The sequence below is a fragment of the Rhipicephalus microplus genome, chromosome 1, assembly GCF_043290135.1.
Source record: "Rhipicephalus microplus isolate Deutch F79 chromosome 1, USDA_Rmic, whole genome shotgun sequence".
In the NCBI taxonomy this organism is placed as follows: Eukaryota; Metazoa; Arthropoda; class Arachnida; order Ixodida; family Ixodidae; genus Rhipicephalus; species Rhipicephalus microplus.
Genome location: NC_134700.1, coordinates 80268917 through 80294176, shown reverse-complemented (window position 1 = coordinate 80294176; position 25260 = coordinate 80268917). Strand labels below are relative to the sequence as shown.

Genomic DNA, 25260 nt, shown 5'->3' with positions numbered 1-25260 from the left:
ATTTAACAGGTCAGTTACTTGGAGGAAACAAATGATGGCCAATTTTTATTCTAAAATTGTACGCTTAAATTTCTACCCTATTGTCATGATGACATCATAAATTTCAGCTAATTTTTTAAAAAGTGCATAGGCTGCTGTAGCTTACTAATGGTCTTGAAATTCAGAGATCTGTTCTTGGCTACTTTAAAATGCACAATGTAATTCAAGTTCACAAATGACGAATTAATTTGACCTGTGGCGGTGCTGTCAAAATTTATGGAATGTGGGTAGGAAACTCAAAAGCAGTGCAATCACCCATCTTTCATTTTTGTCGCTCACCTAACTTCATGTCACAGTAACAGTGATTTTTGTGTTTGTTTGTTTGTTTGTTTGTTTAGAAGTGTATGTTGGCCTACCTATTTTCCTTTTTAGCTTTCCTCTAACAGTGGAATCTGCTGGCATACAACAATTTCATGGCCCTAACAATTTCATGGCCCTGTGTAATCAATCCTCATACTATTTTTCAAATAATGTATATATAAGACACTCCAATTAAAATAGCCCCGCTTGTGATAGTTTGATAGCTGTCAACTCCACAATCTTGGTGTGAGTCTAAATTTATGCAATAAATGAGCAATTGTGTTAAGCGGATCTTGAAGCGCGTAAAACCCTTTGAGTGTCGAAGTTTTCTAAGAAAAGCTTTCCCAGCTGGTCAAATGACTATTGCAGTGTTTGATTGTACAAAATGTGCATAGTTGGAAAAAAATTGGAAAAAAAAATTAGGAACAGTTATTCGGTGTCAGCAGTACATAGACCTGCAAGAGTACCACGTGAGTGTAAGTTGGAAACAAGCTAAGAACAGCAACAAGATGTAAATCAACTTTCGCTGCCTCCTGCCAGAAAGTGCCGATAAATTTGAAAATCAACTTTTGCTTGCCCCCGTTGCAATCACATGGCAAAACTGAAACCATGCAAGGGCATTGCCCATCGGCCCTGCTGCGAACCGTGCTGCACACTGATGCTAGAAATCAATTTTAATTATCTCCGCAACAAAGTAGCACAATCATTTTTAATGCTCTTTGTAAGCCCTAGGAAGTGGCATCACCTCCCAGTGAGCACACATCTTTATCATGGCAAAATATTTCATGTAGAGGGTTGAAAATGGACTGGCGCAACAAAGACACTGCAGGACAGAAATCTTTCGCCTTACATGTACGGCAAAAAAACACCCAAAAGGTCCAACAAAAAGCAAGGTTGTGGTGTTATTTAATATATTCATCTGGCAAGCTAAAAAGATGTCCAAAATAGGCATGAACTACAGCAAACAATATTTTTGGCTAAAGCGAACAGCTCATGCCTCAGGCAATATGGCGAACATTGTCTCATTAACTGGTGGGAGCTTCTTCATGTTGCCTGAAAGGCTCTCAAAGCAGCTCACTGCACTTTGCAAGAGGAATTACACTTTGCCATTGCAGATGTTGTTAGTCCCTTGGAGTGTTGAGATTATTGCTAGATTTTACATCAAGCACGCATATTTTCATCCAGCGAACACCCAGATGGTTGGGCTTTTCCATCCTTTCAATCGCTGTACACAGCAATCACTGTACACAACTTTGAGACCTGGAGGCAAGTCTGCCTCCTGAAAGATTGTGAGGTTTGTTGGGATGAGTTTATTTAGAAAAGAGCTCTTGCGATGCTTCCCAAGAAGTGAACCACCAAATTGCACAAATGACAAATGAATGGGACAGAGGTTGCAAATATGCCCGATTTTGTCAAAGACATCCCTAGCTAAAGCTCTACGTGTCCCTTTACTTTTCTGTGGTCGTGTACCCATTTCTCAGTGGTACCTGGAAAACCAGGACCTGCGGCGCACTTCCCAAATTCTCTGGGAGAAGGTGGCCGCGTCAGGTGAGGACCTGTCCAGCCTGCCAGTTCTCGCGCTCACGGCGTCGTCGTCTACGTCGTCTGACCTGACGAGCAATGGCACCTCTACTCATGACGAAGAAGCTGAGCAGCTCAGGCAGACAGTTGCAGGTGAGTGGTCTTGCTGTCTTTTTTGGCATCTTTGAATCAGTGCAGCTGTGGGGTAAAATTGAACTGATTTGTGATGGAAAATATAACAGTCACAGGTTAGCTTTATTGAGTCAACTTCTGTTTTAAACCATCAAAAACTTAATATAGACGAATTTATGGCTCTTCTATTACTGTAGGGTGGTCAGTGCTGTACCATCACTGTATGCTTGTCTTGATGCTCTCTGCGAGCACAAACAAATTTCAGTGTCCAATGTTTGTTGATATTGCATGCCTTAGCTTTTTCTTTTTTATGTTTTAGCTCAATTGGAGGCTGTAATTTGTGGGGGCTTAAATTTTTATTCGCTCCCAAGGCATTCACGCTTTTAAAGCAATAGCCATTGCTGGCTCTTCCGTTATGCCAAGTGCTCTTTAAAGTGGTACCTGCAGGCTTCGTGGCTCTAATTTCTCAAACAATAAATGCTCGACAATTAGCAGGTTGTTATTTCTGTCTGAGCTTTTTGACGTGCTGGAGAATTATTTTGGCGTGATGTATAGTATGCAGACATCCCTCGTGTAGTAGTCTTTTGTATAACCATATCAGTGCTTGTATGAATAGTATTTCTAAACATTAAAGTAAAAGCATGTACCTGGAAAAAAGAATAATGTTTTCTGTTACCCATGTTTCTGTGCCACTTTGTGTGCCTTCATGTTTAATACAAAGCTATACTGACTACTTATAGCCTAAACATCATGATTAGGAGGATGCTCTAGCTTAGGAGCACAACTTCACTCGCGTCAACTTTCCGTGCCTTACTACAGTCAACTGCCGATTTTTCGAACCCTCTAAGAAGCGAAAAACCGTCCGAAAATTCGGGCAGTCCGAAAAAATGAATGCAAGCAAAAAAACGCATTATTTTACTGATAATTTTTAATGCATGAAAAAAAAAAAACACCATTTTGCTAATATTTCTCAATGCAAGCAAAAAATGCACCATTTCATTGATATTTCTCGGATCAAAAGGGTCAAGGTCGAAGTACTAAATTTCTGGAACTCTGCCAAAGCATCAGAGGGGTAGCTCTGAAAAGAGCCGTTAAAAAAACAATGCATGCAGCCGACAGCGGGTGCCGTCAGGGCAGCCGGTATTAGAGCTGCAGTGGCTTAATACTAACTTAATAATGGCGGCTTTCTTCTTCATCGTTAACCGACGGTACTGTTTTCCGCGCTTCAATGCCATCGGTGAGGACGATGAAGGTGGAGTGGGGGCCATCACAGGCAAGCGAAATCCTCACGATGTGAACAAAGGAGTTTGCTGACGAGCGTCGAAGCACCTAGGCTTAGCGTTGCAGAGCACACTTCACACGATCGCACAACCACGCACTAGGCTAGCCAAACACCATGTGGGTTCCGTAAACAAAACGACGCGACGGCAGGCGACGGTGCCTCGGGTACTCCGGAGGTGGCGCTGGTAAACATTTAAGAGAGCCAGCATGGCCAGACCAAATCGGTGTGTGACGGTTAGTTCTAGTTCGAAGTGGGGAACCGCTTCGCGAAAGCGCTGCGCGGAAAGCCAGAGTGGCACGCACGAGCACAAGCGCTAAAGCGAAAGGAACTTTATTGGCGGCGAAAAATTTCTGGGTGGATAGTTTCGATTGTCAGCGAAGCATCCTTGCGCGATAAACACGGCCAGTGTTAGGAATCTCGGACGCCGTGTGTGTTTCTTCGCTAAGGATAAACGAGTCCCAATTCTAAGCAACAGATGCCGCCACAGTAGACCGGCGCGCTCATTTATGCGATCGTAATCGCGTGTGACGCAGTTGTGATGGTTTCCACTGGAGGTCAGTGGTGATTTCCGACCTTCCGTCGCCTCAAAAAGTCCGGAACATTGGACTCCAGGGGGTTCAAGCGTCCGAAATTTCAGACTTCCTTATACATTGATTCTGTGGGGCTCGTGGCGGTGCCGCAAAAATGTCCGAATTATCGGGCATGTCTGAAAATTCGGGTGTCCGAAAAATCGGCAGTTTACTGTACTTACTTGCCGCGTCTGCACTCAAGTCATTATATTTTCACACAAAATGACTGGAAATGGAGGCTGAGGTATTTTATAAATCTTTCACAATCAACAGAACAGTCTTGCTGTCTCCCAATGTCCTAACTCTTCCCACCCAGTTCTTTTGTAGCAAAAGTTAGTCTCAAGTGTCAGAGGAGTGAACGTCAAAGAATAAACATCAACGAATCTTTTGCACAACCTGCTTTAGCAAGAAAACAAGGCTGCGCATTTGCAGCCATAGTTTCTATTCTATGCTGAGAACCCTTGCTGTGAGAGATGTCAGTGGAAAGCTTGACATGAATTCTGGCTGTCAGACATATAAAGCCTGCCTGCACACTTGAACCATGCTCAGAAAGTTATAATAGTTTCGACTGGTAGCTTTTTAAAAGATGTGTGAAACCATGATGCAGTAAATGTTGCAGAAAGAAGTTTACTTCGTTGCTTTGGGTGAGAGTGAAATCAGCAGAAGTCATGTTATATTTCGTAGAGTTTTGGAAAAAATCTATTGAAACTTGGTGCAGGAAAGAACAATTCATTGTGGAGCTTGTTCATCTAATGTGACTACTAGAAGTCACGAACCATTACTGAATAAACCGCTGGGAAAAAAAGATTTCTTACTGCAGGCCAGAACAATAAGCAATGCTGTTTCAGGTCGGTCTAAAGAGTTCAGCTTTGCATTTCGTGCACTAAAAATGCAGATCTAAGGCTGGAGGTAACCTGCCTCAAGGGTGAGCTGGAACGGAGTGAAAGCACCGCCCGTGACCTGGCGGCCAAAAATGAGAAGCTCTTGGCTGAGGTGAGCGGCTGCCTTGGAACCTCGTTCATCAGCATGATGCTGGTGTTTAAACTTTTCTTGTGTTAAACTTCGTTTGTAAAAAATTGGCCCAGTATCTGCATGTTTCATTGCAAATATTGTCAAAAGACTTGTGTTTGGAGAGAGTGAACAAAACGTTTATTTGATGTTCTGCGCAAGAAAATCGGTGAATTGTATTCTGGAAACGCTGCATTAGAGAGTCTCGATCCGTGCAGCGAAGGCAAACGAGCGCATCGATGCACGTTAGACATGAGCCCTATCTGGCAGTTATCTTCAAAAACAAAGGAAGGCGTGCACGCCTGTCTCAAAGACGATAAGGTGCAGAACGCAAAGCGACGGGCAGGTGCCATTACCGTGTCGTCTTAGCAAAACGTTGGAAACACTTGCCTTTTTGAGCATCGCGTTGCACTGTCTGTGCAGCTTGATGAAAACTTCTGCCCTTAAAATTACTTATGTGTGCCTTCTCTAGTATAAAGCCACACAAACAAAATATTGCCGTATTGTTGTGGTGCCTCAGATATGTGCAATAATTCCTTTTTAATTGAGAATCGCATAAGTATGAACGCTGAAACTTGAGCAATATTGGTGTGCGCTGCGGATTGGGTCGGCAGCTTGGCATATCACTTGCTACCATTAAGGTATTGTACGGTGGACAAATAGACAAATGTACAGACAGACACACAGATGAAAATTTTTCCGTCGAAGTACCCCAACAAAAACTATCGCCTTTAAAAATGCTTTTAGAGGTATGAGTATATTCTTTCTATAAATATTTAATGCTGGAGTTGCATTGATTTCCTCCAAGATATTTCTTGTAACTATGCGGGTGTGTCGTCATGTGCCTGAAATTATGTAAATCGAAAAACAATGTCTGGTTTTTTTGAGTAACTACATAAAAGTATGACATGTAAATCACTATTGTTACTTTCTAAATGTGTTGCAGTTTTGAAATGTACACTGAGAAGTCTTAGTTAAGCCACTGTTATGTTAATGAGAGACAGGCATGCCTGTTGTCTGTTAGTTTCATTATTATGTCTATTGAAGAAAACTAACTCTTAAATTTGTATTTATTTTCTTTGCTACATTTATTAAGGGACATCATCAGTTTTACTGCATTTAATATGATACTATTGACAGCAAATGAACGCACGTTACTGAGAACATAACATTGTTTTGACATTTTAACACTTTTGTTGACCTAAGCAAAGGTAGCAGGGCCACACGTTATACATAGTAAATGGCACTGCAACCTTTTGTGCATGGGCAGTATATTTCCGCGTATTGAGCTAAGTATATGAGCTGTAAATGAAAATTATAAAGAATTCAAGAAAGAAGCCTTGTCCTTATGTACTACAGACAAAGCTGAGGCTTTTACCCTTCTGGCTAGGCCTCCTGTACATATAAGTGCATGAAGAAAGGCTTTCTGCTTCAGACGTGAAGTCTGTTGAATGTAGTTCAGCTGGACTAAAAATCATTGCACCCAAAATTATTACATAAAGAAAGTTGTCAACGCATTGAAGGCGGGCTTTGAACACAATAGCGTTGAAGAGCCCGTTTTGTGGAAATTCTAGTGTCAATGTCAGCATCATTGGTTCAAGGGCATCAGCATTGTTCAAGATAAAAAATTCTAGTTTGATGCAAATAAATAAATGAAAAATTTCAGTTCAATTGGAAATTTAGCCTAGGCCTTCTGCGTGGCAAGCAGCTGTTCTACCTTCATTGATCCCAGATAGTGCGAACACACAGAAAAGAGCACTGAGCTACCAACAAACGTGTTTATTTGTGCAAGCGCGAATAGATAGGTGTCTACACATGACAGGAAGGGGAGGGGGATTGAAAAAGCACATGCACCCTACCCTATACTTCGCATCTACCTAATAGTTATTCTCCTTGTCTGTTAATGCTATCGAGGGTGCACTGATGCATGCTGACAAGAAGATTTGCTATTTGCATCATTTGGTAGATGTGTTGTATAAAGTAGGATGCATGCTCTTTTTCCATCCCCATCCCCTTTCCTGGCATGTGTGGACACGCATTTATTCGTTCTTGCACAAATGAACACATTTGTTGGTAGTTCAGCACTCTTTCCTCTGCGTTTATTTCGGTCTCCTCAATTTTCGCCCTGTTTCGCATCAATGAATCTTTACTGACAAGCTTGAACCCATACACTTTTATAGGTGTTCTACCACGTAGTCACGCCATTGCTTGGAACTGCTTCAGAAAAAAAAAATTATGTGCAGATGCCAGGTATTGCAAGGAGTCTTCTTAATGCATGTAATCTTGTGTGGCAGAAATATAGAATCAAGACATTTGAATGGCACAATGAGGGCGCGTTTTAAAGGCCCACCCATCACAAAGTGATCAGTCATATTTAATCATCATCATCTGCATAAGCATCAACATTGAGCAGCTGTGTAGGCTCGCGTGTTGCTTTACAGACTTGTAGTAGGTGCTTGGCTGTTTCGCAAAAGGAGGAATTGTGGTGTAGCGGGCTTTTTGTAAATGTACTTGCAATGGGAATTCTAGGATAGTGGCCTATGTTAGGGGGCAGAGCTTCGTTTCCTTGTGGCATGGTTGAGGAGTCCACTGATAAGCAAAACAATGCCCCTGATTAAGAAGGAGTTGAGAACAGGGCTTGATTGTGCCATCGCACTCTTCTTTTGAAAGTGAAGCTCAGGCATCCTCCAACTTTTCGCTCGGGTGATTTTTTTCGACACCATAGTAGGGGACAAAAAGAGTCGTCTGAATACAGTGCTGAAGACCTGTGATTATATTGATTGCAACAAGGTAATGCACGCAGTTTTTTAAAGCTTGGTGTGTGCAAAAAGTAATGCCCACGAGCTGAAGATAGATGTAGCAGCAGTCTACGCCTTGCAGTTGGACGCTGAACGGATCGAGCGCAGCCGTTGCCAGAAGCGCCTGGCTGAGATGGAAGATGGCATGGGCCGCCTCAACAGGGGTGAGTGACCGCAGCTCATTCTTCATTTGGGTTCTCTCTCTTGCTCAGCGCACTATTGGAGTCCTTTGACACGGACTGTATGTCTATAATAGAAGAATCGCAGTTTAGCAAGTGATGTATTGAGTCTAATAACCACTGGTGTAGAGGTGCAATATTATTGAAAATTTTGAATAGCACAGAAGAAGCCCTTATCCACTTGCTTTTTCTTTTAATGAAAAAAATTGCTTAATAGGGAATCATGTTGTTACGGGGAAGATTTATTCACCGACAGCAGGCCTTGCTAAGGCCTTAAAGAGCGCACAGTCATGCAGGCCAACGGGGCAACTCGAGAGTCCCACCCACAACAACCACGTTGTCATCTTCCTCCTTTCTGGTGCATTTCAGCTGTGCCGGAGCGACCGTTCCTACACGTATCATCACCCCGGCCGGTAAGGCACCGTCTCGGTGTCTGTTAAATGAGCGAGTCAGCGTTGTAGGGCTTGAGACGAGATACCTGGACTACTTCTTTTCTGGCTGCAGCAGCCGATGAGTTTGTGATCACAGCAATCTCGTAGGTCACAGGTGTGACCTGACAAAGAACTCAGTAGGGCCCAGCGTATCCCGATAGTTGTTTCTCGCGGAGGCCGACATGTCGAGATGGGAGTGACAGGAGAAAAAAGATCCCACAAAAAAAACGGCACCCTTATTTCGACGGTCGTAAAGAGGCTTTTGTGCTGTCTGTGACGACGATAACCGAGCGCAGGCTACCGCGCGTGCCGTGGGGGCACAGGTGGCAGCTTCCTGAGCGTACGAAGTGGAGGATGGGTGGTATGATGAAATCAGTGTGTCGAAGGGCAGTAAGGGTGACGTCCGAAAAGTAGATAAAATGGGGAGTAGCCCGCTGTTTCATGACGCGACGAGTTATAGGCGGAGGTGACGAAAGGCAGAGCTATTTCCCAATCTGTGTGGTCGATGGATACGTACATGGAAAGCATGTTTGTCAATGTGCGGTTTAGGCGCTTTGTAAAGCCGTTCGTCTGAGGGTGGTAAGATGTGGTGAAGTTGTGACGGGTAGCACAAGATCGAAGTAGGCTGCATTCGACTTGTCGTCGAATGCAGTCGTAAGTTCTGGAGACACCTAGATGTGCAAAAGTTGGAGCGTCGTGGAATGGTCGCAGAACATCCTTTCGCAGGTGATGTGGTACGACGAGCAAAAGTTCCATGCCGTCGGGGTGTAAGTTGCGGTGGTGCAAAACGTTGTCTTGAAGCAGGAATTTGCTAAGGGAAGGGTCAGTATGGGGCGATTGAATGCGGTCAATGATTTTGAGCAGCGATAGATCTCGGCACTGTTCGTCGGCCATGTTCAGAAAGTCAGTGATGGCTAAAACGCAGGCATCGGTTTCTAAATCAGTGGAGTTAGGTGGATCAAAGGGGTGCCGGGATAAGCAGTCAGCATCGCTGTGAAGCCTTCCAGATTTGTACACAACTGAGAATGTGTACTCCTGTAACTGAACTGCTCATCGGCCGAGTCTTCTTGTAGGGTCCTTAAGCGTCGACAGCCAGCAAAGCGCATGATGGTCCGTGATGACTATGAACGGACGTTCATATAAGTACTGACGGAATTTCACAATAGCCCAAACGAGGGCTAAGCATTCCCGCTCAGTGATGGAATAATTTTGTTCTGCTTGCGACAGAAGGCGACTAGCATAGGCTATCACACGGTTGGTGCCATTCTGTATCTGAGCTAGTATAGCACCAATGCCATGGCTGCTTGCATCGGTGCAAAGCTCTGTTCGAGCGGCTGGATCAAAATGAGCCAACACAGGCGGTGATGTGAGGGCGGTAATCAGCGATGCGAAGGAATGTTCTTGGTGCTTTCCCCAAGAAAAGGCCACATTCTTTTTGAGGAGATCCATGAGGGGCCTAACAATATCCGCGAAGTTGAAGACGAAGCGGCGGAAGTATGAGCAGAGCCCAATAAAACTGCGTACTTCTTGTGTGGAATGCGGAACAGGGAATTCTCGGACTGCATGTACTTTGTCAGGGTTGGGTTGAACACCAGTGGTGTCAACAAGGTGGCCAAGTAGTTTAATTTGCCGGCTTCTAAATGCGCACTTGGACGAATTCAGTTGGAGATCGAGGCAACAAAAAAACGTGAAGAATTGCCGAGAGACGAGACAGGTGGCTTTCGAAGCAGGGCGAGAAAACGATTACATCGTCCAGATAGCAAAGGCAGGTCGACCATTTGAAACTGCGGAGAAGAGAGTTTATCATACGTTCAAAAGTAGCCGGGGCATTGCACAAACAAAAAGGCATGACTTTGAATTGGTGAATGCCGTCGGGTGTGTGAATGCTGTCTTCTCGCGGTCGCGGTCGTCGATCGAAGTTTGCCAGTATCCGGCTCGAAGATTAAGGGACGAGAAATAGTGGGCGCCGTGGAGGCAGTCGAGCGCATCATGGATTCAGGGTTAAGGATAGACGCCCTTCTTGGTGATCCTATTCAAATGGCGATAGTCGACACAGAAGTGCCAGGTGTTGTCCTAAGACCACACGGGATGCACAAGGACTCGATGAAGGCTCAATGACATCTTTGCTGAGCATTTTCTTGACCTCCGCCTGTATAACTTGGCGCTTAGCATGTGACACGTGGTAAGGGCGTTTGTAGAGTGGACCAGCGTCGCCGGTGTCGTTGCAGTGGGCTACGGCACTTGTGCGGCCCTGGGGACGGTCGTCGACGTCAAAGATATCCAGGTAAGAAAATAGAACACCCCGAAGTGCTGCAAGTTGGGAAGGTAAGAGGTCGCCAGATATCATTTTGTCGAGAAACGCCTTATATTGCAGAGTGATGCCAGGTTTTGCCACGGTCTTAGTGTCAAGGGTGAAAGAACAAATAGAAAATTCATCCAAGGTGGAAAGATCGGCGAAAGGGATGCCTTGGGGAAGAACTTGGGTTGACGTAGAGAAGTTCAGAACAGGAAGTAGCGCCGTGTTGTTAGCAACAACCACTATAGTATGTGGTAGTGCGATGTGGTGCGTAAGGTTCAAATCAATCAGGGGAGCCACCAGATAGTCTCTATCAGGAACGTACGGAAAGGGCGACGTAGGAATGTACATAGCAGCCTGGGGCGGTAGCCGTAGAGACTCCACAGATCGTAGCTTAGTGGGACTTGGAGGAGTGAAATCGGTGCACAAAGACAATTCGAGCTGTAAGATACCAATAGAACAATTGATGAGGGCGGAGTGGGCGGTTAAGAAATCAGTTCCTAGGATGATGTCGTTTGGGCAAGCATCGAGGACTGCGAAGAGAACGGAAGTGTGGTGGCCGGCAACAGTAACATGGGCAGTGCACATGCCAAGCACCGATGTTTGACTTCCGTTGGCCACTCGAACAGTAGAGAACATAGCAGGTGTGAGAACCTTGTTCAGGCGAGATCGAAGTGTAGAACTCATAACAGATACTTGGGCACTAGTGTCAATTAGAGAAGTAACGGCGAGGCTATCAAGAAACACTCGAAGTATATTGCGTCTTGAAATTGTAGCCGGTTGAGGGTTTTCGTTCCGAGTCATCAACGCAGTGCCACCTCCAGGAGCTGCACTCGTCAGGTTCTCGGGGGATGACCAGAATGAGCCGGTGACGGAGAGCGGCGGCGTTGAGGGGAGCGTGGCGGCCGAACCTGAGGTGACGGTGAGCGGCTAGACCAGTTTCTTTGGGCGACGACGTCAGCGTAGAACGGTTCGGAGCATGGAGATGAACGGCGAGATGTAGGGTCCTGAATATGGTTATCCGGGAAACCGGGTTGCGAATAGTGTCCACGGTCCTGACGGCGGTCGACATTAGGAAAGCTTGGCCGGAAATACCATCTGTTGCGGCAATGGCGGGAAATGTGCCCAACTCGAGAGCAAGAAAAGCAGATGGGTCGACCATCGTGCGTGCGCCACTCAGATGGATTTCGGTAGTGTGGCGGAAACCGAGGAGTCGCAGCTGCCGCAGCGACAAGTGGAGCAGAGTGGTGGTCAGCGTTGTGAACGGGAGTGCTCATGGGCTGCGGCATAAGTCTGGTGGGTTGGGGAACCTGGACGCCCAGGTTAGCAAACTTCTGACGTACGACGGCTTGAAGAAGCGAGACTGTTGCCCAGTTGTCTTGTGCAGGGGGCGGATAGGAAGCGGGTGCCATGGCTTCCAGGTCCTGGCGAACAATCCTTGCAATATTGATATTGGCAGGAGGTGCAAGTGAACGGGGCGTTGCCGAATCCTCGCAAGACGAAGTCGCAGCGGTGTTTGGTAGTCTCATGATGTGGTGGGTTATTCGCCTGCTTTTAGCCTGTTCCAATCGTTGGCATTCAGATACGATGGAGTCGACAGTGGTACAGTTCTTACGCATTAATATGTTGAAAGCATCGTCAGCAATGCCTTTCAACACATTGCTGATCTTGCCTGCCTCGGACATGTCTTTGTCATTCTTCCGGCACAGTGCCAGTATGTCTTGGATGTACGTGATGTACGACTCCGTCGGTGATTGAGCACGCGATGCGAGTTCCTGCCTGGCTGCCATCTGACAAGCAACTGACCGACCGAACAAGTCACGAAGCTGTTGCTTGCATGTGTCCCAGCTTGTTAATTCTTCTTCATGCGTCTCATACCAGGCGCGTGCCGTACCCCGTAGGTAGAATAGAATATTTGCCAGCATAAGCGTCTCATCTCACCTGTAGTGCTTGCTGACGCGCTCGAATAATGCGAGCCATTCTTTGACGTCCGTGCTGTCTGTCCCGGGAAACATGCCAGGGTCAAGAAGATGGGGGGAATCACAGGTGATGGAGCCGGCGCGGATGGCGAGGCCTGAGTGCCGGTTTCAGGCATCGCGGCTGGACAAAGCTGGCGTCCACTGCGGAGTTCCAGAGCCGGGTTGTGTGAATACCCAGCACCTCCACCAAAAGATGTTATGGGGAAGATTTATTCATCGACAAGGGTCTTGCTAAGGCCTTAAAGAGCACACAGTCATGCAGGCCAACGGGGCTACTCGACAGTCCAACCCACAACAACCACGTTGTCGTCTTCCTCTTTTTGGGTGCCATTTCAGCTGTGCCGGAGCGACAGTTCTTACACGTATCAATATGCACATCTTTGTCCAATGTAAATATTAACATAAAAATTTTTATGCCGGGGTTCACCATGGCTCCGTTGATGTACTTCCACCATGGATATGACATTTTAAAATAAATCCTCATAGATTGCAAAGAAGGAACAAAAAGAAAAACTTCTATTGCTTGGTGTCGAACCAGTGACCTTTCAATCCGCGGCACGCGGCACTATTCATTAGGCCACTACACGTACGCTGTCAACAGCAAGGCATTTATATACACCAAGTACCGTTACATCAGCGCGTTTTAGTCATTAGTAGCGATAGGTGCATCGGTGCTTCATGTGCTTTATTGTGACAGCTTAGAGGTAGCATCCTGGATTGCATCGTGGATGGCTTGAAGTTCCATCACAAGAGGAGTGAGACTATTATATTATTCTATTCTATTATATTATATTATTCCATCACAATGAGACTATTATACGCACAGTTGGAGACTATTAACCGTGAGTCAATGGCAGGAAATTGATCAAATACCATTGTTGCTGCTGTAGCTCCGCTGCTTTTGTTCTGCTGCTACTAGTGTCGGGAGAAACGCGTGTTGGTCGCACTTTTTCGAAAGGTCGTTGCCTTCTGCCACGCCGCGCATTGCTATGTGCACGTGCCTCCTCTACATGGCGGGGTCAAAGTGCGTATAGATGTTATCTGGCATAGTCACTCACTAGCGCACACGCTTTTCTAAGGATTCGGGTGCTTTGTACCCTTCTGCTTCCACTGCAAGTTTGCTCTGAAGGTACAGTGGGTTAAAGGGTACTAAAGTCAAATAGCAATTTACGAGTGAAAGCTCAATGTATGACAACATCTAAAATGACAATATTATCAACAGCAGTGCCCTGCTTACCGAGAAATTAAGGTAAATGCACAAGAATACATGCGCCGCAGTACGACATTCTCAAAATGATTCCGATGACGTGAGACGAACCATTTACATTTAATCACTAGTAATCGATCTAGCTGCACTAAATAAAGAACCTTCTGTACATCAAAAGACTCAATAAAATGCTGCTTGTTCGTTTCTGTTTGATTCATGGAAAAAAGAACCGCTGGACGTTACTATGGAAAATGGCGCGTGTGGTTTAAAAATTTAATTTTTGCGTGGTTTAACTGGACAGGTCATGCCATCTAGTGAGGTCCAGTTCAACTAGTACACGCCTTCCTCCTCGGAGTCAATGGCAGGAAATTGATCAAATACCATTGTTGCTGCTGTAGCTCCGCTGCTTTTGTTCTGCTGCTACTAGTGTCGGTGGCTGTGCAGTAAAGCCGGGCAATGGTGTTCACGGCAACAGGGATGCGAAATGATCTGCTTCTTGAGGCGGGTAATTTGAAGTTCGCTAACCCGATGCTCGGAGTTGCACTGCGAGTAGTAAGATTTATTTACTCTTTTCCTCACAACTGCACATTTGCGATAAGAGTAGATGGAAAGCCTGAAGGTTGCTTCATGTCCAACAGAGATGTCCCGCCAGGATCTGTTTTGGCTCCTCTCCTGTTCAACATTACTCTAATATCTCTAGCATAGCAACTACACCGAATTCCAGACGTGAGATTTCTGATGTATGCTGATGATGTGACTTTATGGTCTGTGCATAAAGACGTCTCAAGACAAGCACAACAGCTTCAGAAAGCCCTTGATATTCTTCAGAGCTACACTCGGAACGCAAGGTTAGACATGTCCGCCCAAAAATCAAGCTATGTTCAGGTAGCTAACAAAGCAGGACGCAGAAAAATCAAGCAGTGCCCCTTTATATTTACACTAGGTGCAGTGACCATTCCTGAGGTTCCGGAGATCCGCATACTAGGTCTTGATATTCACCAGTCCGGCAGTGAAGTGCACTGCCCTCGAGAAGTCAGGCAGAGTTTCACAAAAACACTTCATTTGATTCGCCACATTGCATCGAAAGCAGCTGGAGCTCGTACACATGTAGCTCAACAGCTTGTCCGCACAGTTCTGCAGCCAAGGATTTTATACCAGTCGCAACTTCAACGGTTAACTTTGGCCCAGTTGGCACAGTTGGAGACTATTAACCGTGATGCTATGCGCACAATAGCAGCGTTACCTTGCATCACTCCCATACCAACTTTACAGGAGCACGCCCAGCTTAACACAATTGCAGAGCTGATTTCGCAAAGAGAAAAAGCTCGTGAAATTAAAAAGCAACTTGTGCCAGTTGTTGCTGCGTTGCATGCTCACTTTCAACGTGGCTCTGGCATTGACAACCAGCCCGAGTCTGTGTCTCTTTAAGAATTCACCACCATCACATCTAATATAGTCGAGCCCGACAATATCGAACCAGTTTATATCAAATTATCTCGTATATTGAACAGTTCCTAAACACGGTAAGTTTAGATTGAGAATATATAGCAAAAGTTACTGTTTTATCCAACGAAAATAGCAACGACAACTGATATATCAAACTCCACGTGCCTCAAAAGTGCCCCAGCAAGTTGGCTTTCCCTCGTGGTGGCGGGGAAAACTGCTGGCGCCATCCTAGAAAAAGTTGGTTAGACCAGGTTGTGCGCGGACGAACACCCCCCTCCAAGAAATGATCCTGGCCCACTCGCAGCGCTTACAGCCAATCAGAGGCCGTCGTGCTTTCTCCAAGGCGCGGAGGTGGTAGAAGTGAGCGTCATTTTTCTTTCTTTATGCTTGTGTGCCTGCTGCTGCCGATTCAGCGTGGTCTGTGGTGTTGCCTGTTGGTGCTCTGTGAACTGTATTGGCGCGCTGTCATCATGGCTTGCGCAAAGAGGCAAAATTTGCCGTTCGCCGCGAAACTCAAAATCATCAATCGGGTTGAGCGCCGTGAAAAAAAGTCCGACGTCGCCGCCGCGTACGAAATTCCAAGGAGCACCTTGAGTACTATCCTGAAGAACGAGGCAGACATCAGGGCCAAGTCGGACAAAAGGCCAGGTGCCCGTGGTGCCTTATGTGTGCGCGCTGCTGTGTACGAAGATGTTGAAGCGGCCGTTTACAAGTGGTTTATGGACGTTCGGTCGCGAAACATCCCAGTGTCTGGCCCTATGATCGAGCAGAAAGCCAAGGACCTTGCTTTTCTGCTTGGCAGGAATGATTTCCAAGGCGGTTCAGGCTGGCTTCAGTGGTTCAAAGAACATCACGACATCATTGGCAAAGCTGTTACAGGTGAAAGCAGAGCGGCGGACCTGGACAGCGTAGAAAAATGGCTTGAGGAAAACTGGCGAGATATCGCAGCAAGATATAGAGCCCAAGATATCTTCAATGCGGATGAAACCGCTGTATTTTAGCAAATGTTGCCAAACAAGACACTTGCGTGTCGTGGTGACAAGACAAGCGGCGGCAAGGCAAACAAAGCTCGTGTGTCCGTGCTGTTGGCAGCTAATTTAGACGAATCAAAAAAGCTTTGACCTCTGGTTATCGGGAAAAGCACGGCACCGCGGTGTTTTCGAAATGCGCTGTCGCTTCCAGTTACCTACCGAGCAAACTCAAAAGCGTGGATGACCGGGGAGCTTATCAGCATGTGGCTATCGTCGTGGAATGATTATTTGGTAGGCGAAAATCGCAAGGTGTGCCTGCTCGTATACAATTGTTCATCGTACCACTGCAGTACAACCTTCAGCAACATCAAGCTGCGTTTTTTGCCCCCGAACACTATGTCTCTACTGCAACCACTAAATCAAGGCATTATACGCGCAATGAAAGTCGGCTATCGGAAGCGCCTGGTGGAGAGGCTGCTGCGGAACCTTCGTGTCGGCAGGGAGTTTAAGATCGACTAGCTCGGAGCTATTTCTATGTTGAGTAGATCGTGGGCAGATGTCAAGAAAGAGACGATCCAGAACTGCTTTAGGCATGCCAGCTTCCGCATGCCTGGTGATAACACCCCAAATTCTGACAGCACTGAAGGCACCGCAGGTGTTTCTCCTAAAGTTTGAATTGAGCTGGCAGAGTTGCCGGGTGCTATCGACGGATCGACATTCGACAAGTTCGTCAGTGCGGACGATGATGTCCCCATCATGGGTCAATTACAGGATGAGGATTACATTGCAGACGTCGAGCCGACCACGAGCCAAAGCGACAGCAATATTGAAATTGTCGACGGCCCATTGCCTACATTCTCCGAAGTGATTAGTGCACTTGCGTTGGTCCGGCGCTATTGCTTGAATGTGGAAGGTTGCGGCCTCAGCTGCTCCGACTCGCTGGACAACGTGGAGGCGTGCGTGCTGTCGCAGGCAGCGAAGTCATTGACACAGAAAAAAATCCGGGACTATTTTGTTCCACAGTAGGGCACGCAAGTAAGCCACCATATTAATAAAGTACTTTTCTTCTAGTTTGTTATGTGCCTTTGTGTCAAAACCTATACCGGGCCTATATCAAATTATGCCATATATCGAACTAATGAACGTTTTTTGGCGAGTTCGATATACCCGGGTTCGACTGAAAAAAACAAAGTTACGGCGCTCCGATACATCATCTACAATTGACGAACGCTCCATCATCGAGGCCCCATGCACTAACACCTGAAAACCATATACAGATGCTGCTATCCTACAAGACGGCGGAAGGATATCATTCCTGAGTACTACGCATACTTTTGTCAGCGGCCACCAGCGTTATCTATCTACGGAAGCCACTCCTCTTGTGATGGAACTTCAAGCCATCCACGATGCAATCCAGGATGCTACCTCTAAGCTGTCACAATAAAGCAGATTGATGTATACACTGATTCCTTAGGAGCTATCAAGGAGCTCAAGAAAGTACACAAGGCGATGCATATCTGCGAGGCGATTCATAAGCTGAAACATAGTATGGCTACTTGCGTAAAAGTACATTGAATTCAAGGCCATGCTGCGAACCCACACAACATTGCTGCTGACCAGCAGGCACACTGCCCTCCAGACATAGACCTTCCAGCCATTCCCCTTCCACCTCAGCCCCTAAACCTACTCCACACCCGTAAAATTGTTCTCCGGCAGGATACACGTGCTCTCATTCCACCGTGTGGAATGAGAGCACGTGTATCCTCTCCCCCCTCACCTTACTAGGGCGGAGAAAGTTGTGCTTAGGAGGCTTCGGGCAGGGGTGGCCCTTACACCGGCCGTTATATCATCATGGAACTGGTCACATTTACGGGTTGGTGATAAGTGTCCGTATTGTCCCACTCCTGTGATTCAAGCAGATACATACCACCTTTTGTGGACATGTAAAGGGTTGCAGCCAGAACGCTCCCATCAAATCGCTCAAGCCAGCCTTCGCTACAGCGACACAGCCAGTTACAACTGCTGGATACATGTAAACAGATTCCGCAAGACACTACTTCATTTCATACACAACACCGGCCTAACAGCACTCATTTAACAAAAATATTATGCCTTAAAGGCAAGTCTTTGTCACAATAAAAAAAAAATAACCCGTTGCGAACCACTAAAACATGACTTTATTTCAAAATAAGCCCTTCGTAAGCACAAAAGTAACACTACGAAGTTTATGGACCACTATTTCGTTAATCAAAGTGGACTTAATAGTTGCCTTTAGTGTTTATTTAAAGAAAGCACGGAACTCACTTTGCTTGCCACCGCATTTATAAAAAGACCACGCTGCTCACAGACGAATAAGTAATAATTGTGAAACTTGTTCGCGCTAATCTTATGTACGCTTGTGCGTTCGTCTCATGCTGTTTTCTTTTAGTTTGAGCAGTGTGCTTTAAGTGTCGAGCTGGGACAGTTGGTTTTCCGCCCTTGTCCTGTGTATGCTCACTTCGTGCTTGCTTCTATTGGAGGTGCGTGTGGCAATTTTGGAGCTGCTTGCCATTCTTCGCGTGACTTTGCAATTTGTTGCTGTAGCATTCATCCATCGCCCTTGTGGTGAAGCAATACACACTGAATGCTGAAGACGCGCATCACTTTCATGTCTTACCGATTCCTAAAAAGAAGGATAAGTTGCATTTTTTTTTTTTTCAGACGGAGAAATTCTGTTTTCTATACATGTAAAAGATGCAACCAGACTATCAACACATTTTATTCACTTGACTGCAGAAATGCAAATAAATTAATCTGATTCAGATAAAGTGATAACAATAATACATTTGTTTTACAAAAATGGATGTGTAAAAAAACTACTTATTATAATTTTCACTAGCAGAGCTCTGAATTTTGCTTGTAGGTTCACTACAGTGCTGCAAGCCAAGCCAATATTAATCAACTTGTCATCCTTCTTGTGCGCTGTCTTTCACACTGAATAAGCCCTTGTCAGTTTATATTCCTATTCTTCTGCAATTTTAATCATGTGAGCATCTGTTGTGTACTAGGCTGCTGCTGTGGTGCAGTGGTTACACTGCTTGCCAGTGTTGCGGAATGGGTGCCTCCATTCCATTACCATTTCATTCCGTGCAAGTAGAACTTGCCACAATGCCATACCTTTCGATTCCTCAGAACGAAAAGAAAAAAAAAACTTATCCCATTCCCACTACAAAAACGGCCAGACAGTTCAATTTCATTCTTGTAATTTTATAATATAGGAAAGGCATCTTGATAGTTTTATTGAGTTGAGAATGCCTCATAAGAGCAATGTCATCATATGCAATAAGAACTGCAAAAGTACGCAAGACATGTTACCAAGTTCGATAGATTGTAGCTTGGTGGCAACCATCCTATAAATTATCATTGGGGCAGTTCTCTCGCTATGGAGAAAACTAAGCTTTGGTTAATGGGGACCAAGGTTTTCTAGATCTGCTGGCATTAGTTGGAACTGTGCACTGCTTGGGCACCTTGTGCCTTTGCATCAAATACGGAATGCTGGGCTGCACTACGTGTCAGCACTCCCGCTTGTCAAGCAAGCCTGCAAGCATGGGTAGGTTGAGAACTTTCTGTGTTTGCTTGTACACAGGTATGCAATGTCTTTGTTGTCGCAGAGATTATTTACATGTGTAGGATGTGAGTAAAGCATTTCCCATTTTGTTGTGGAGGTACCAATAGGAACCGATGCGTCGGGATAATTTGTTTCTTCCTTCAGCATCTGCTGGGATAACGCATTCGTTTGTACACTAGCTTAAGCTTTGCTTTTTCTTTCAGAAGTTGGCAGATTGTCCACACTTTTACACCAGGCTTACCCTTGGCTCTGGTTAACTAAAGGTGGATGTAGAGAATGTGGTGTGTCCTACAACTTTGAAAAAACACGTACTCACGCCTACATGACTAATTTGAGCATGATATTACAGTAGTAGCAAAATACATTCCTCCTCAATGCACCCTTCGCTTGGCTGTGCAAACACGGGTATATGCCAAGTTTTAACATCCGAGTGAAGAAATGATGCAAGAAAAAGTATAACGAGAATAATCAAATGATCCCACCCCAAAGTAGTTGGAGTGCAGGTTGACCTGCTTTCAGCTCGACATTCAGGAATGCCTGATCTTTTAGGCTAGAGCAGCAGCGGTCGCTTGCAGCTTGCTGAGCTTAGAAGAGGCTACCCACCTTTATTTTATTTTTATCAGCTCAAACAAATGTTTCCACAGCGACAACATTTCCGACGATTGGTCACTAGTTCTTTGGCTATCACTACATTATATGAAATGCTTAGGTGTCCTTGTGATTATTAAATGCTACTGTAAATGTTGGTGCAATATTGCAAATGCTGCAATTATGCTGCAGTAAAGCAAAAACAAAGAAGTGAAGGGTGGAGGAGACAGCAGGTGGCATGCCACAGTCATATTTCAGCACAATGAAAACCAACAGCATAGAACCGCGGTTACGCAAAGAGTAGAGACAAACTTTGGAGCAAAACAAGCGATATAAGGACAGAATTTTAATAGGTGCTTTGCCTAGAAATACATATACTGTGCTTATGATCAGCTAAGCCATTTAAAAAACACTGCTTCATTTTTAAATTTGAGGCACTGACTTACTGATGTTTGGAATTTAGAAAACAGCATGTAGATGAAAATGTGCTCTTCAGAAAACCACGTAATTTTATTCCCATTCTACTCCATGTAAAAGGCGCTAAATTTTATTCTTATTCCATTCTTCCAAGCGTCCATTCCAGTGCCAATCTGGGGACACGAAAATGTTGAATGTTTCCGGAGTCATTACAATTCTGGAGTGGCAACTCCTCAACACTGTTGCTTGCTACTCACCCGAAAGATCTCAGCTGTGGCAGTCACATTTTCATGGAGACAGAATGGCAGAATGCTATAGGACCTCGTACTTAGATTCAGCTGCACGCTAAAGAATCCCAGGTGATTGAAAGTTCCGGTGCCCTTATCTTCGGCTTCCCTCACAAGCGTGCCGTATCACTGGCATGTAGGAACTCAAGAATTATTGTTATTATTTGTGGTACACCTCTCAGTACCTCCCCTGCGTAACCTCTATTGAGTGCAAATAAAATATTTGGCTAGTATATGTTGATGTTTGTTTAAAAAACTCATCCCTATATGTTTATCAATGCTTTGAGAGCTTTTTACGTTGCACAAGCCTCATGCTGCACATTAATCATACGTAATGGCAGAGCGGTGTGAACTGCTATTTGTGGCTCTCTCTTCCAAACAGTGTCTGTGCTGGCAGCACGAGAATTCTTCGAGTTGCGCAAGAAGTTTGAAGATGAGTCCGAACGGAACCGAGCACACGAGAAGGAGGCTGCCAGGGTATGTGAATCTCGCTTGCTAAAAGCACTTCTTAATTGTCATGATTTTTTATTGCACAACCCTGAAAAGTGCATTTTATTTAGATTTTTAACAGATCGTTATTTAGATTTAACAAGATCGTTGGCTAATACTGTAGCTTTATTGTAATATGATTATGTTGCGAAAGTTTGTGGCGATTTCAAACACGGTGTTATGCCTCGGATAATCGAGCTTGCACAGGTTTGGCGAATGGATGTTTGTCCAATGTCATGTACGCCGAAATGATAGGGCAGTAATGAGCGCTCTGCAAGCAACCCATAGAACAGCCAAGAGGGGAGGCTGCTGTGGATCGCTTTCAGAACTGTACATGTGCATGGCATGAGCCTCGTCAAGATTCAGCTGAAGTTGTGAAGGTGTGTACAGTGGACTCTCATAAAATGAAACCTGAAGGGACGAGGAAAATATGTTTCATTGAACAGGAGGTCTATTTACTGAGAGATGAACAGCGGCAGAATACAAGCGTGAAACCTATCAGCTGTTCCACTAAAGCAGCAGTTGTGTTTTATTAGAGAGTTTCATTCACTGAGAGTCTACTGTAGTTTGTGTAGAAGTTTGCTTATGTTTTAGCTCTTTTGCTCAGTGTAACAAGGTATTTTGACTTATTAAAGGGTACTTGATTTCTCTGCATTACCTGTACCTGCTCATGAGTGGCTGTGCACAAACCCTTATGCAGAACAGCCCACTTCAAGCCGATATCCTGTATCAACCATCCAGCTGCAGGGTTATTGAACAGTCACATTTGGTTACCCTCATGGAATGTGAATTAATGTTCTCAAGCCAGCTAGGCAACTATTAGGTTGTAAAATAGGACTTGCAATGTTTCTATAAAATAACGATATAGAAAAAAAAGGCAACCTTAAAAGGACCAGTAAGTAAGCTTTGCGGTATTCAGTTTTTTGTGAAGCATAAATCTTACACACCAGAGTTTCCAGTCCTTCTACAGTGAAAGACTGCTCTACATGATAGCACAGACCGCAATCTGCACATGCCATAAGTAGAGTGTACTTGGGTCACTTTTGTGTCTCATGGCAATCTGACTTGAATTTATTGCATTGCTTACTTGCATTTCTATGCATGACAGTTCACTAGCTACTTGCCTGTAAAGAATGCTATGTCACGCTGATAGGGCAAAAGTCATTTTTGGCTGGGAAGTTGCAAGTAAACGGTACGAGATAGATGACAGTGGTTGATGTGTGACAGACACCCTGAATACACACTTCTCTTTCAGAGTGCATAAAAAGTAGTGTACCTAAATACCTTTATTATAACAAGACTGCAGATTTACGCACTTCACATGGTGCACTGAATAAAAGACAGACTACTTATGGCAATGGCGATTACATGATCAGCATCCAGCATTAGTTATAACGTTTCACTGAGAAAGTCGCATGCCATACTGCTTTTTGTGACTTTCTTGGCTGATCTTAAAAAACAATTCAGGCTTGAATTGTTTACAGCATTCTTGATACTAATATTTTAGTCTTGTCACGCCCATGAGCTTTTCGTAGTACTGTTAGGACTTCCCAACTAGTGAGAACAGTGCATATTGTATGACCTTGGAGCACTATTTCTATTATCTTGGAGCAAGCAGGCAGAGCTTGCTCCCCTGCTTTATGTCATGGGGCACTCACTCAAGATAGTATCGCTAAGATAACTTGAAAATACAGACCAGTCACCAATAGCAAGTTGATTTCTTGTTTTCCAACCATACGTGTGTATAATCTTAGATCACCAATTTTTTGAATGTGTGATTATAGTGAGAACCTCAGTGATACAAATATCACGGGGTTACGAAAAATTTTCGTATTATTCAAAATTTGTATTACCAAAAAACATGGAAAAAACAGTATGCCTCGAGAAATTAAAGGTGGTGTACATTTTTATTTATTGCTTCTAAGTGCCGCAGCAAGATCATAAATAGCTCCGAAAGGCTAGCAAAATTTCTAGACGTCAATGATAATACCTGTAGTCGTAATAATACAGCGCAACACAGAACCGGGTGGGTTACGACCCACGACTGCTAGTAGCCCCTTTCTTATTTTAGTACGCTTTTCCACATGGCGATAGAGTATTGCAGTGAACATGACCTAATATGCGCCTTGCACACGAAAGGTGAAGGACGGAGAATTGTAGAACCACTGCCCTTTGTTGTTATTTTCTTATCGTGAGAGGTTGGCTCGCGGGTTTTTCGCTCAGGTTTGCTCGGCATTTGAGTCTCTACCGTGCAAATTGGAGAGTTTGGGGATGTGTGAATCTCCAATAATCGTGCATGTTGACGTTGCAAGGTAAAGGTTCTTCGCCATGACCTTCCACTTTCAATCCTCGTGTACTTTTCATAGGATGCCTGATTGTGAGGACATGACTTGCATTGGCGTGGCAGGCATGTGTAAAAACAGTGCATTGGCGTGGCAGGCATGTGTAAAAACAGTGCTACATCTCTGTCTCAAGAACAGCAGCTTGCGTTAGGGTGGGAAAATAGAGATGGCGACACCGCCATCTGCCGCAAAATTTGCCGTGTCTTCCGTGGCAGTGAGCGAAGTAACTGTTCAAACCTGCATGGCACCATGCTTTCGTATCAGATGTTGGAGGATGAGAAATGGTTCGCAGCAACTTTACTCCATTATATTGCAAGCTAATGGGCCTTGGCCGTGACTACAGGAATATCCATATCACCCCATAATTCGTACGAGCCATGGTTGTACACTGAGGTTATTCAGTAAATATTTCGAACATGGTCATTTTTGCTTTTACTAAATAGTGTTATATTATATATATTTTGTTTAGTTCTGTTACGTTGATCTCTATTTTCCCACTGTTGTCACCTTAGTTACTAGTAATTTGTTCTACATTTTTATACATGTATTGACAAGAGGTCCCGCTGACAGTTTTGACTTTATTCGGGACCTCTTTTTATAATATGTTTACTGTGTAATTGTCTTAATGTATCAATAAATTGATTGATTCACTGACTGACATACCGTGTGTCTCCACTGTCCCTGTACCTGCCCAGCTGAAAGGAGAGCGCAATGCGGCCGTGCGTCAGAGTGCTTTCCTCATGGGCCAAATGGTGCCGGAGGCAAGGTTGCTGGCAGCTTTGGACCAGGTCAAGGCAGTGGAGCTGCAGGCAGCTGCAGCCAAGGCGGAGCACGAGGCTGAGGTGAGTGCGTGCCACGTTTAACATTCACGCTCATAAGTGTGCGGCGTTATAATAGTATCTGGCTGCTTATGTCTATCTATGGGACCTCTCTTTAATATTTGCTTACCACTGGGTGTTGTATAAACGTAAATCCCACTACTAAATTGGCACTTTATAATTAGGCTGCTCTGTAGTGCACTTCAGTACTCAGCTCTCACACTGCATCGTTATTATTTTTAAAAGTTTCTGTGCCAGATAAGTTTGTGCAGTATGCCCTGACCATAGGTTAGCTATAAAGGTGAAGCTCACTCAGGCTCACTCAAGAAATATATTTTGCATTTAGGGCTTACTCAGACTCACTGAAGTTGTCTCAACCTGACCCAACTCGAGCTCATGCAGAATAAAATACTACCATACTTGTCTCGACTCTTCTCAGACTCACAACACGATCAGTCTGATGAGTCCGAGTGAGTCAACTCGTGAGTGAGTTTACCGGCCTATGGCGCTGACAGCTTCGTAAAAGGATGTAAAGGTTAGAGAGCTTTTGTGGT

General features: G+C 44.9%; 1 protein-coding gene across 3 annotated transcripts in view; it reads left to right on the top strand.

Annotated features, from left to right (window-relative positions):
* The window catches only part of LOC119178647 (shootin-1), a 106796-nt gene that overhangs the window by 13716 nt on the left and 67820 nt on the right, over positions 1–25260 (top strand). For all 3 annotated transcript variants that reach the window (XM_075882203.1, XM_075882208.1, XM_075882211.1), the window contains 5 exons: positions 1821–2013; positions 4739–4836; positions 7732–7813; positions 21440–21534; positions 24584–24730. In XM_075882203.1, the coding sequence (XP_075738318.1) occupies positions 1821–2013; positions 4739–4836; positions 7732–7813; positions 21440–21534; positions 24584–24730 (615 nt within the window). The remainder of the gene's footprint in view (positions 1–1820; positions 2014–4738; positions 4837–7731; positions 7814–21439; positions 21535–24583; positions 24731–25260) is intronic.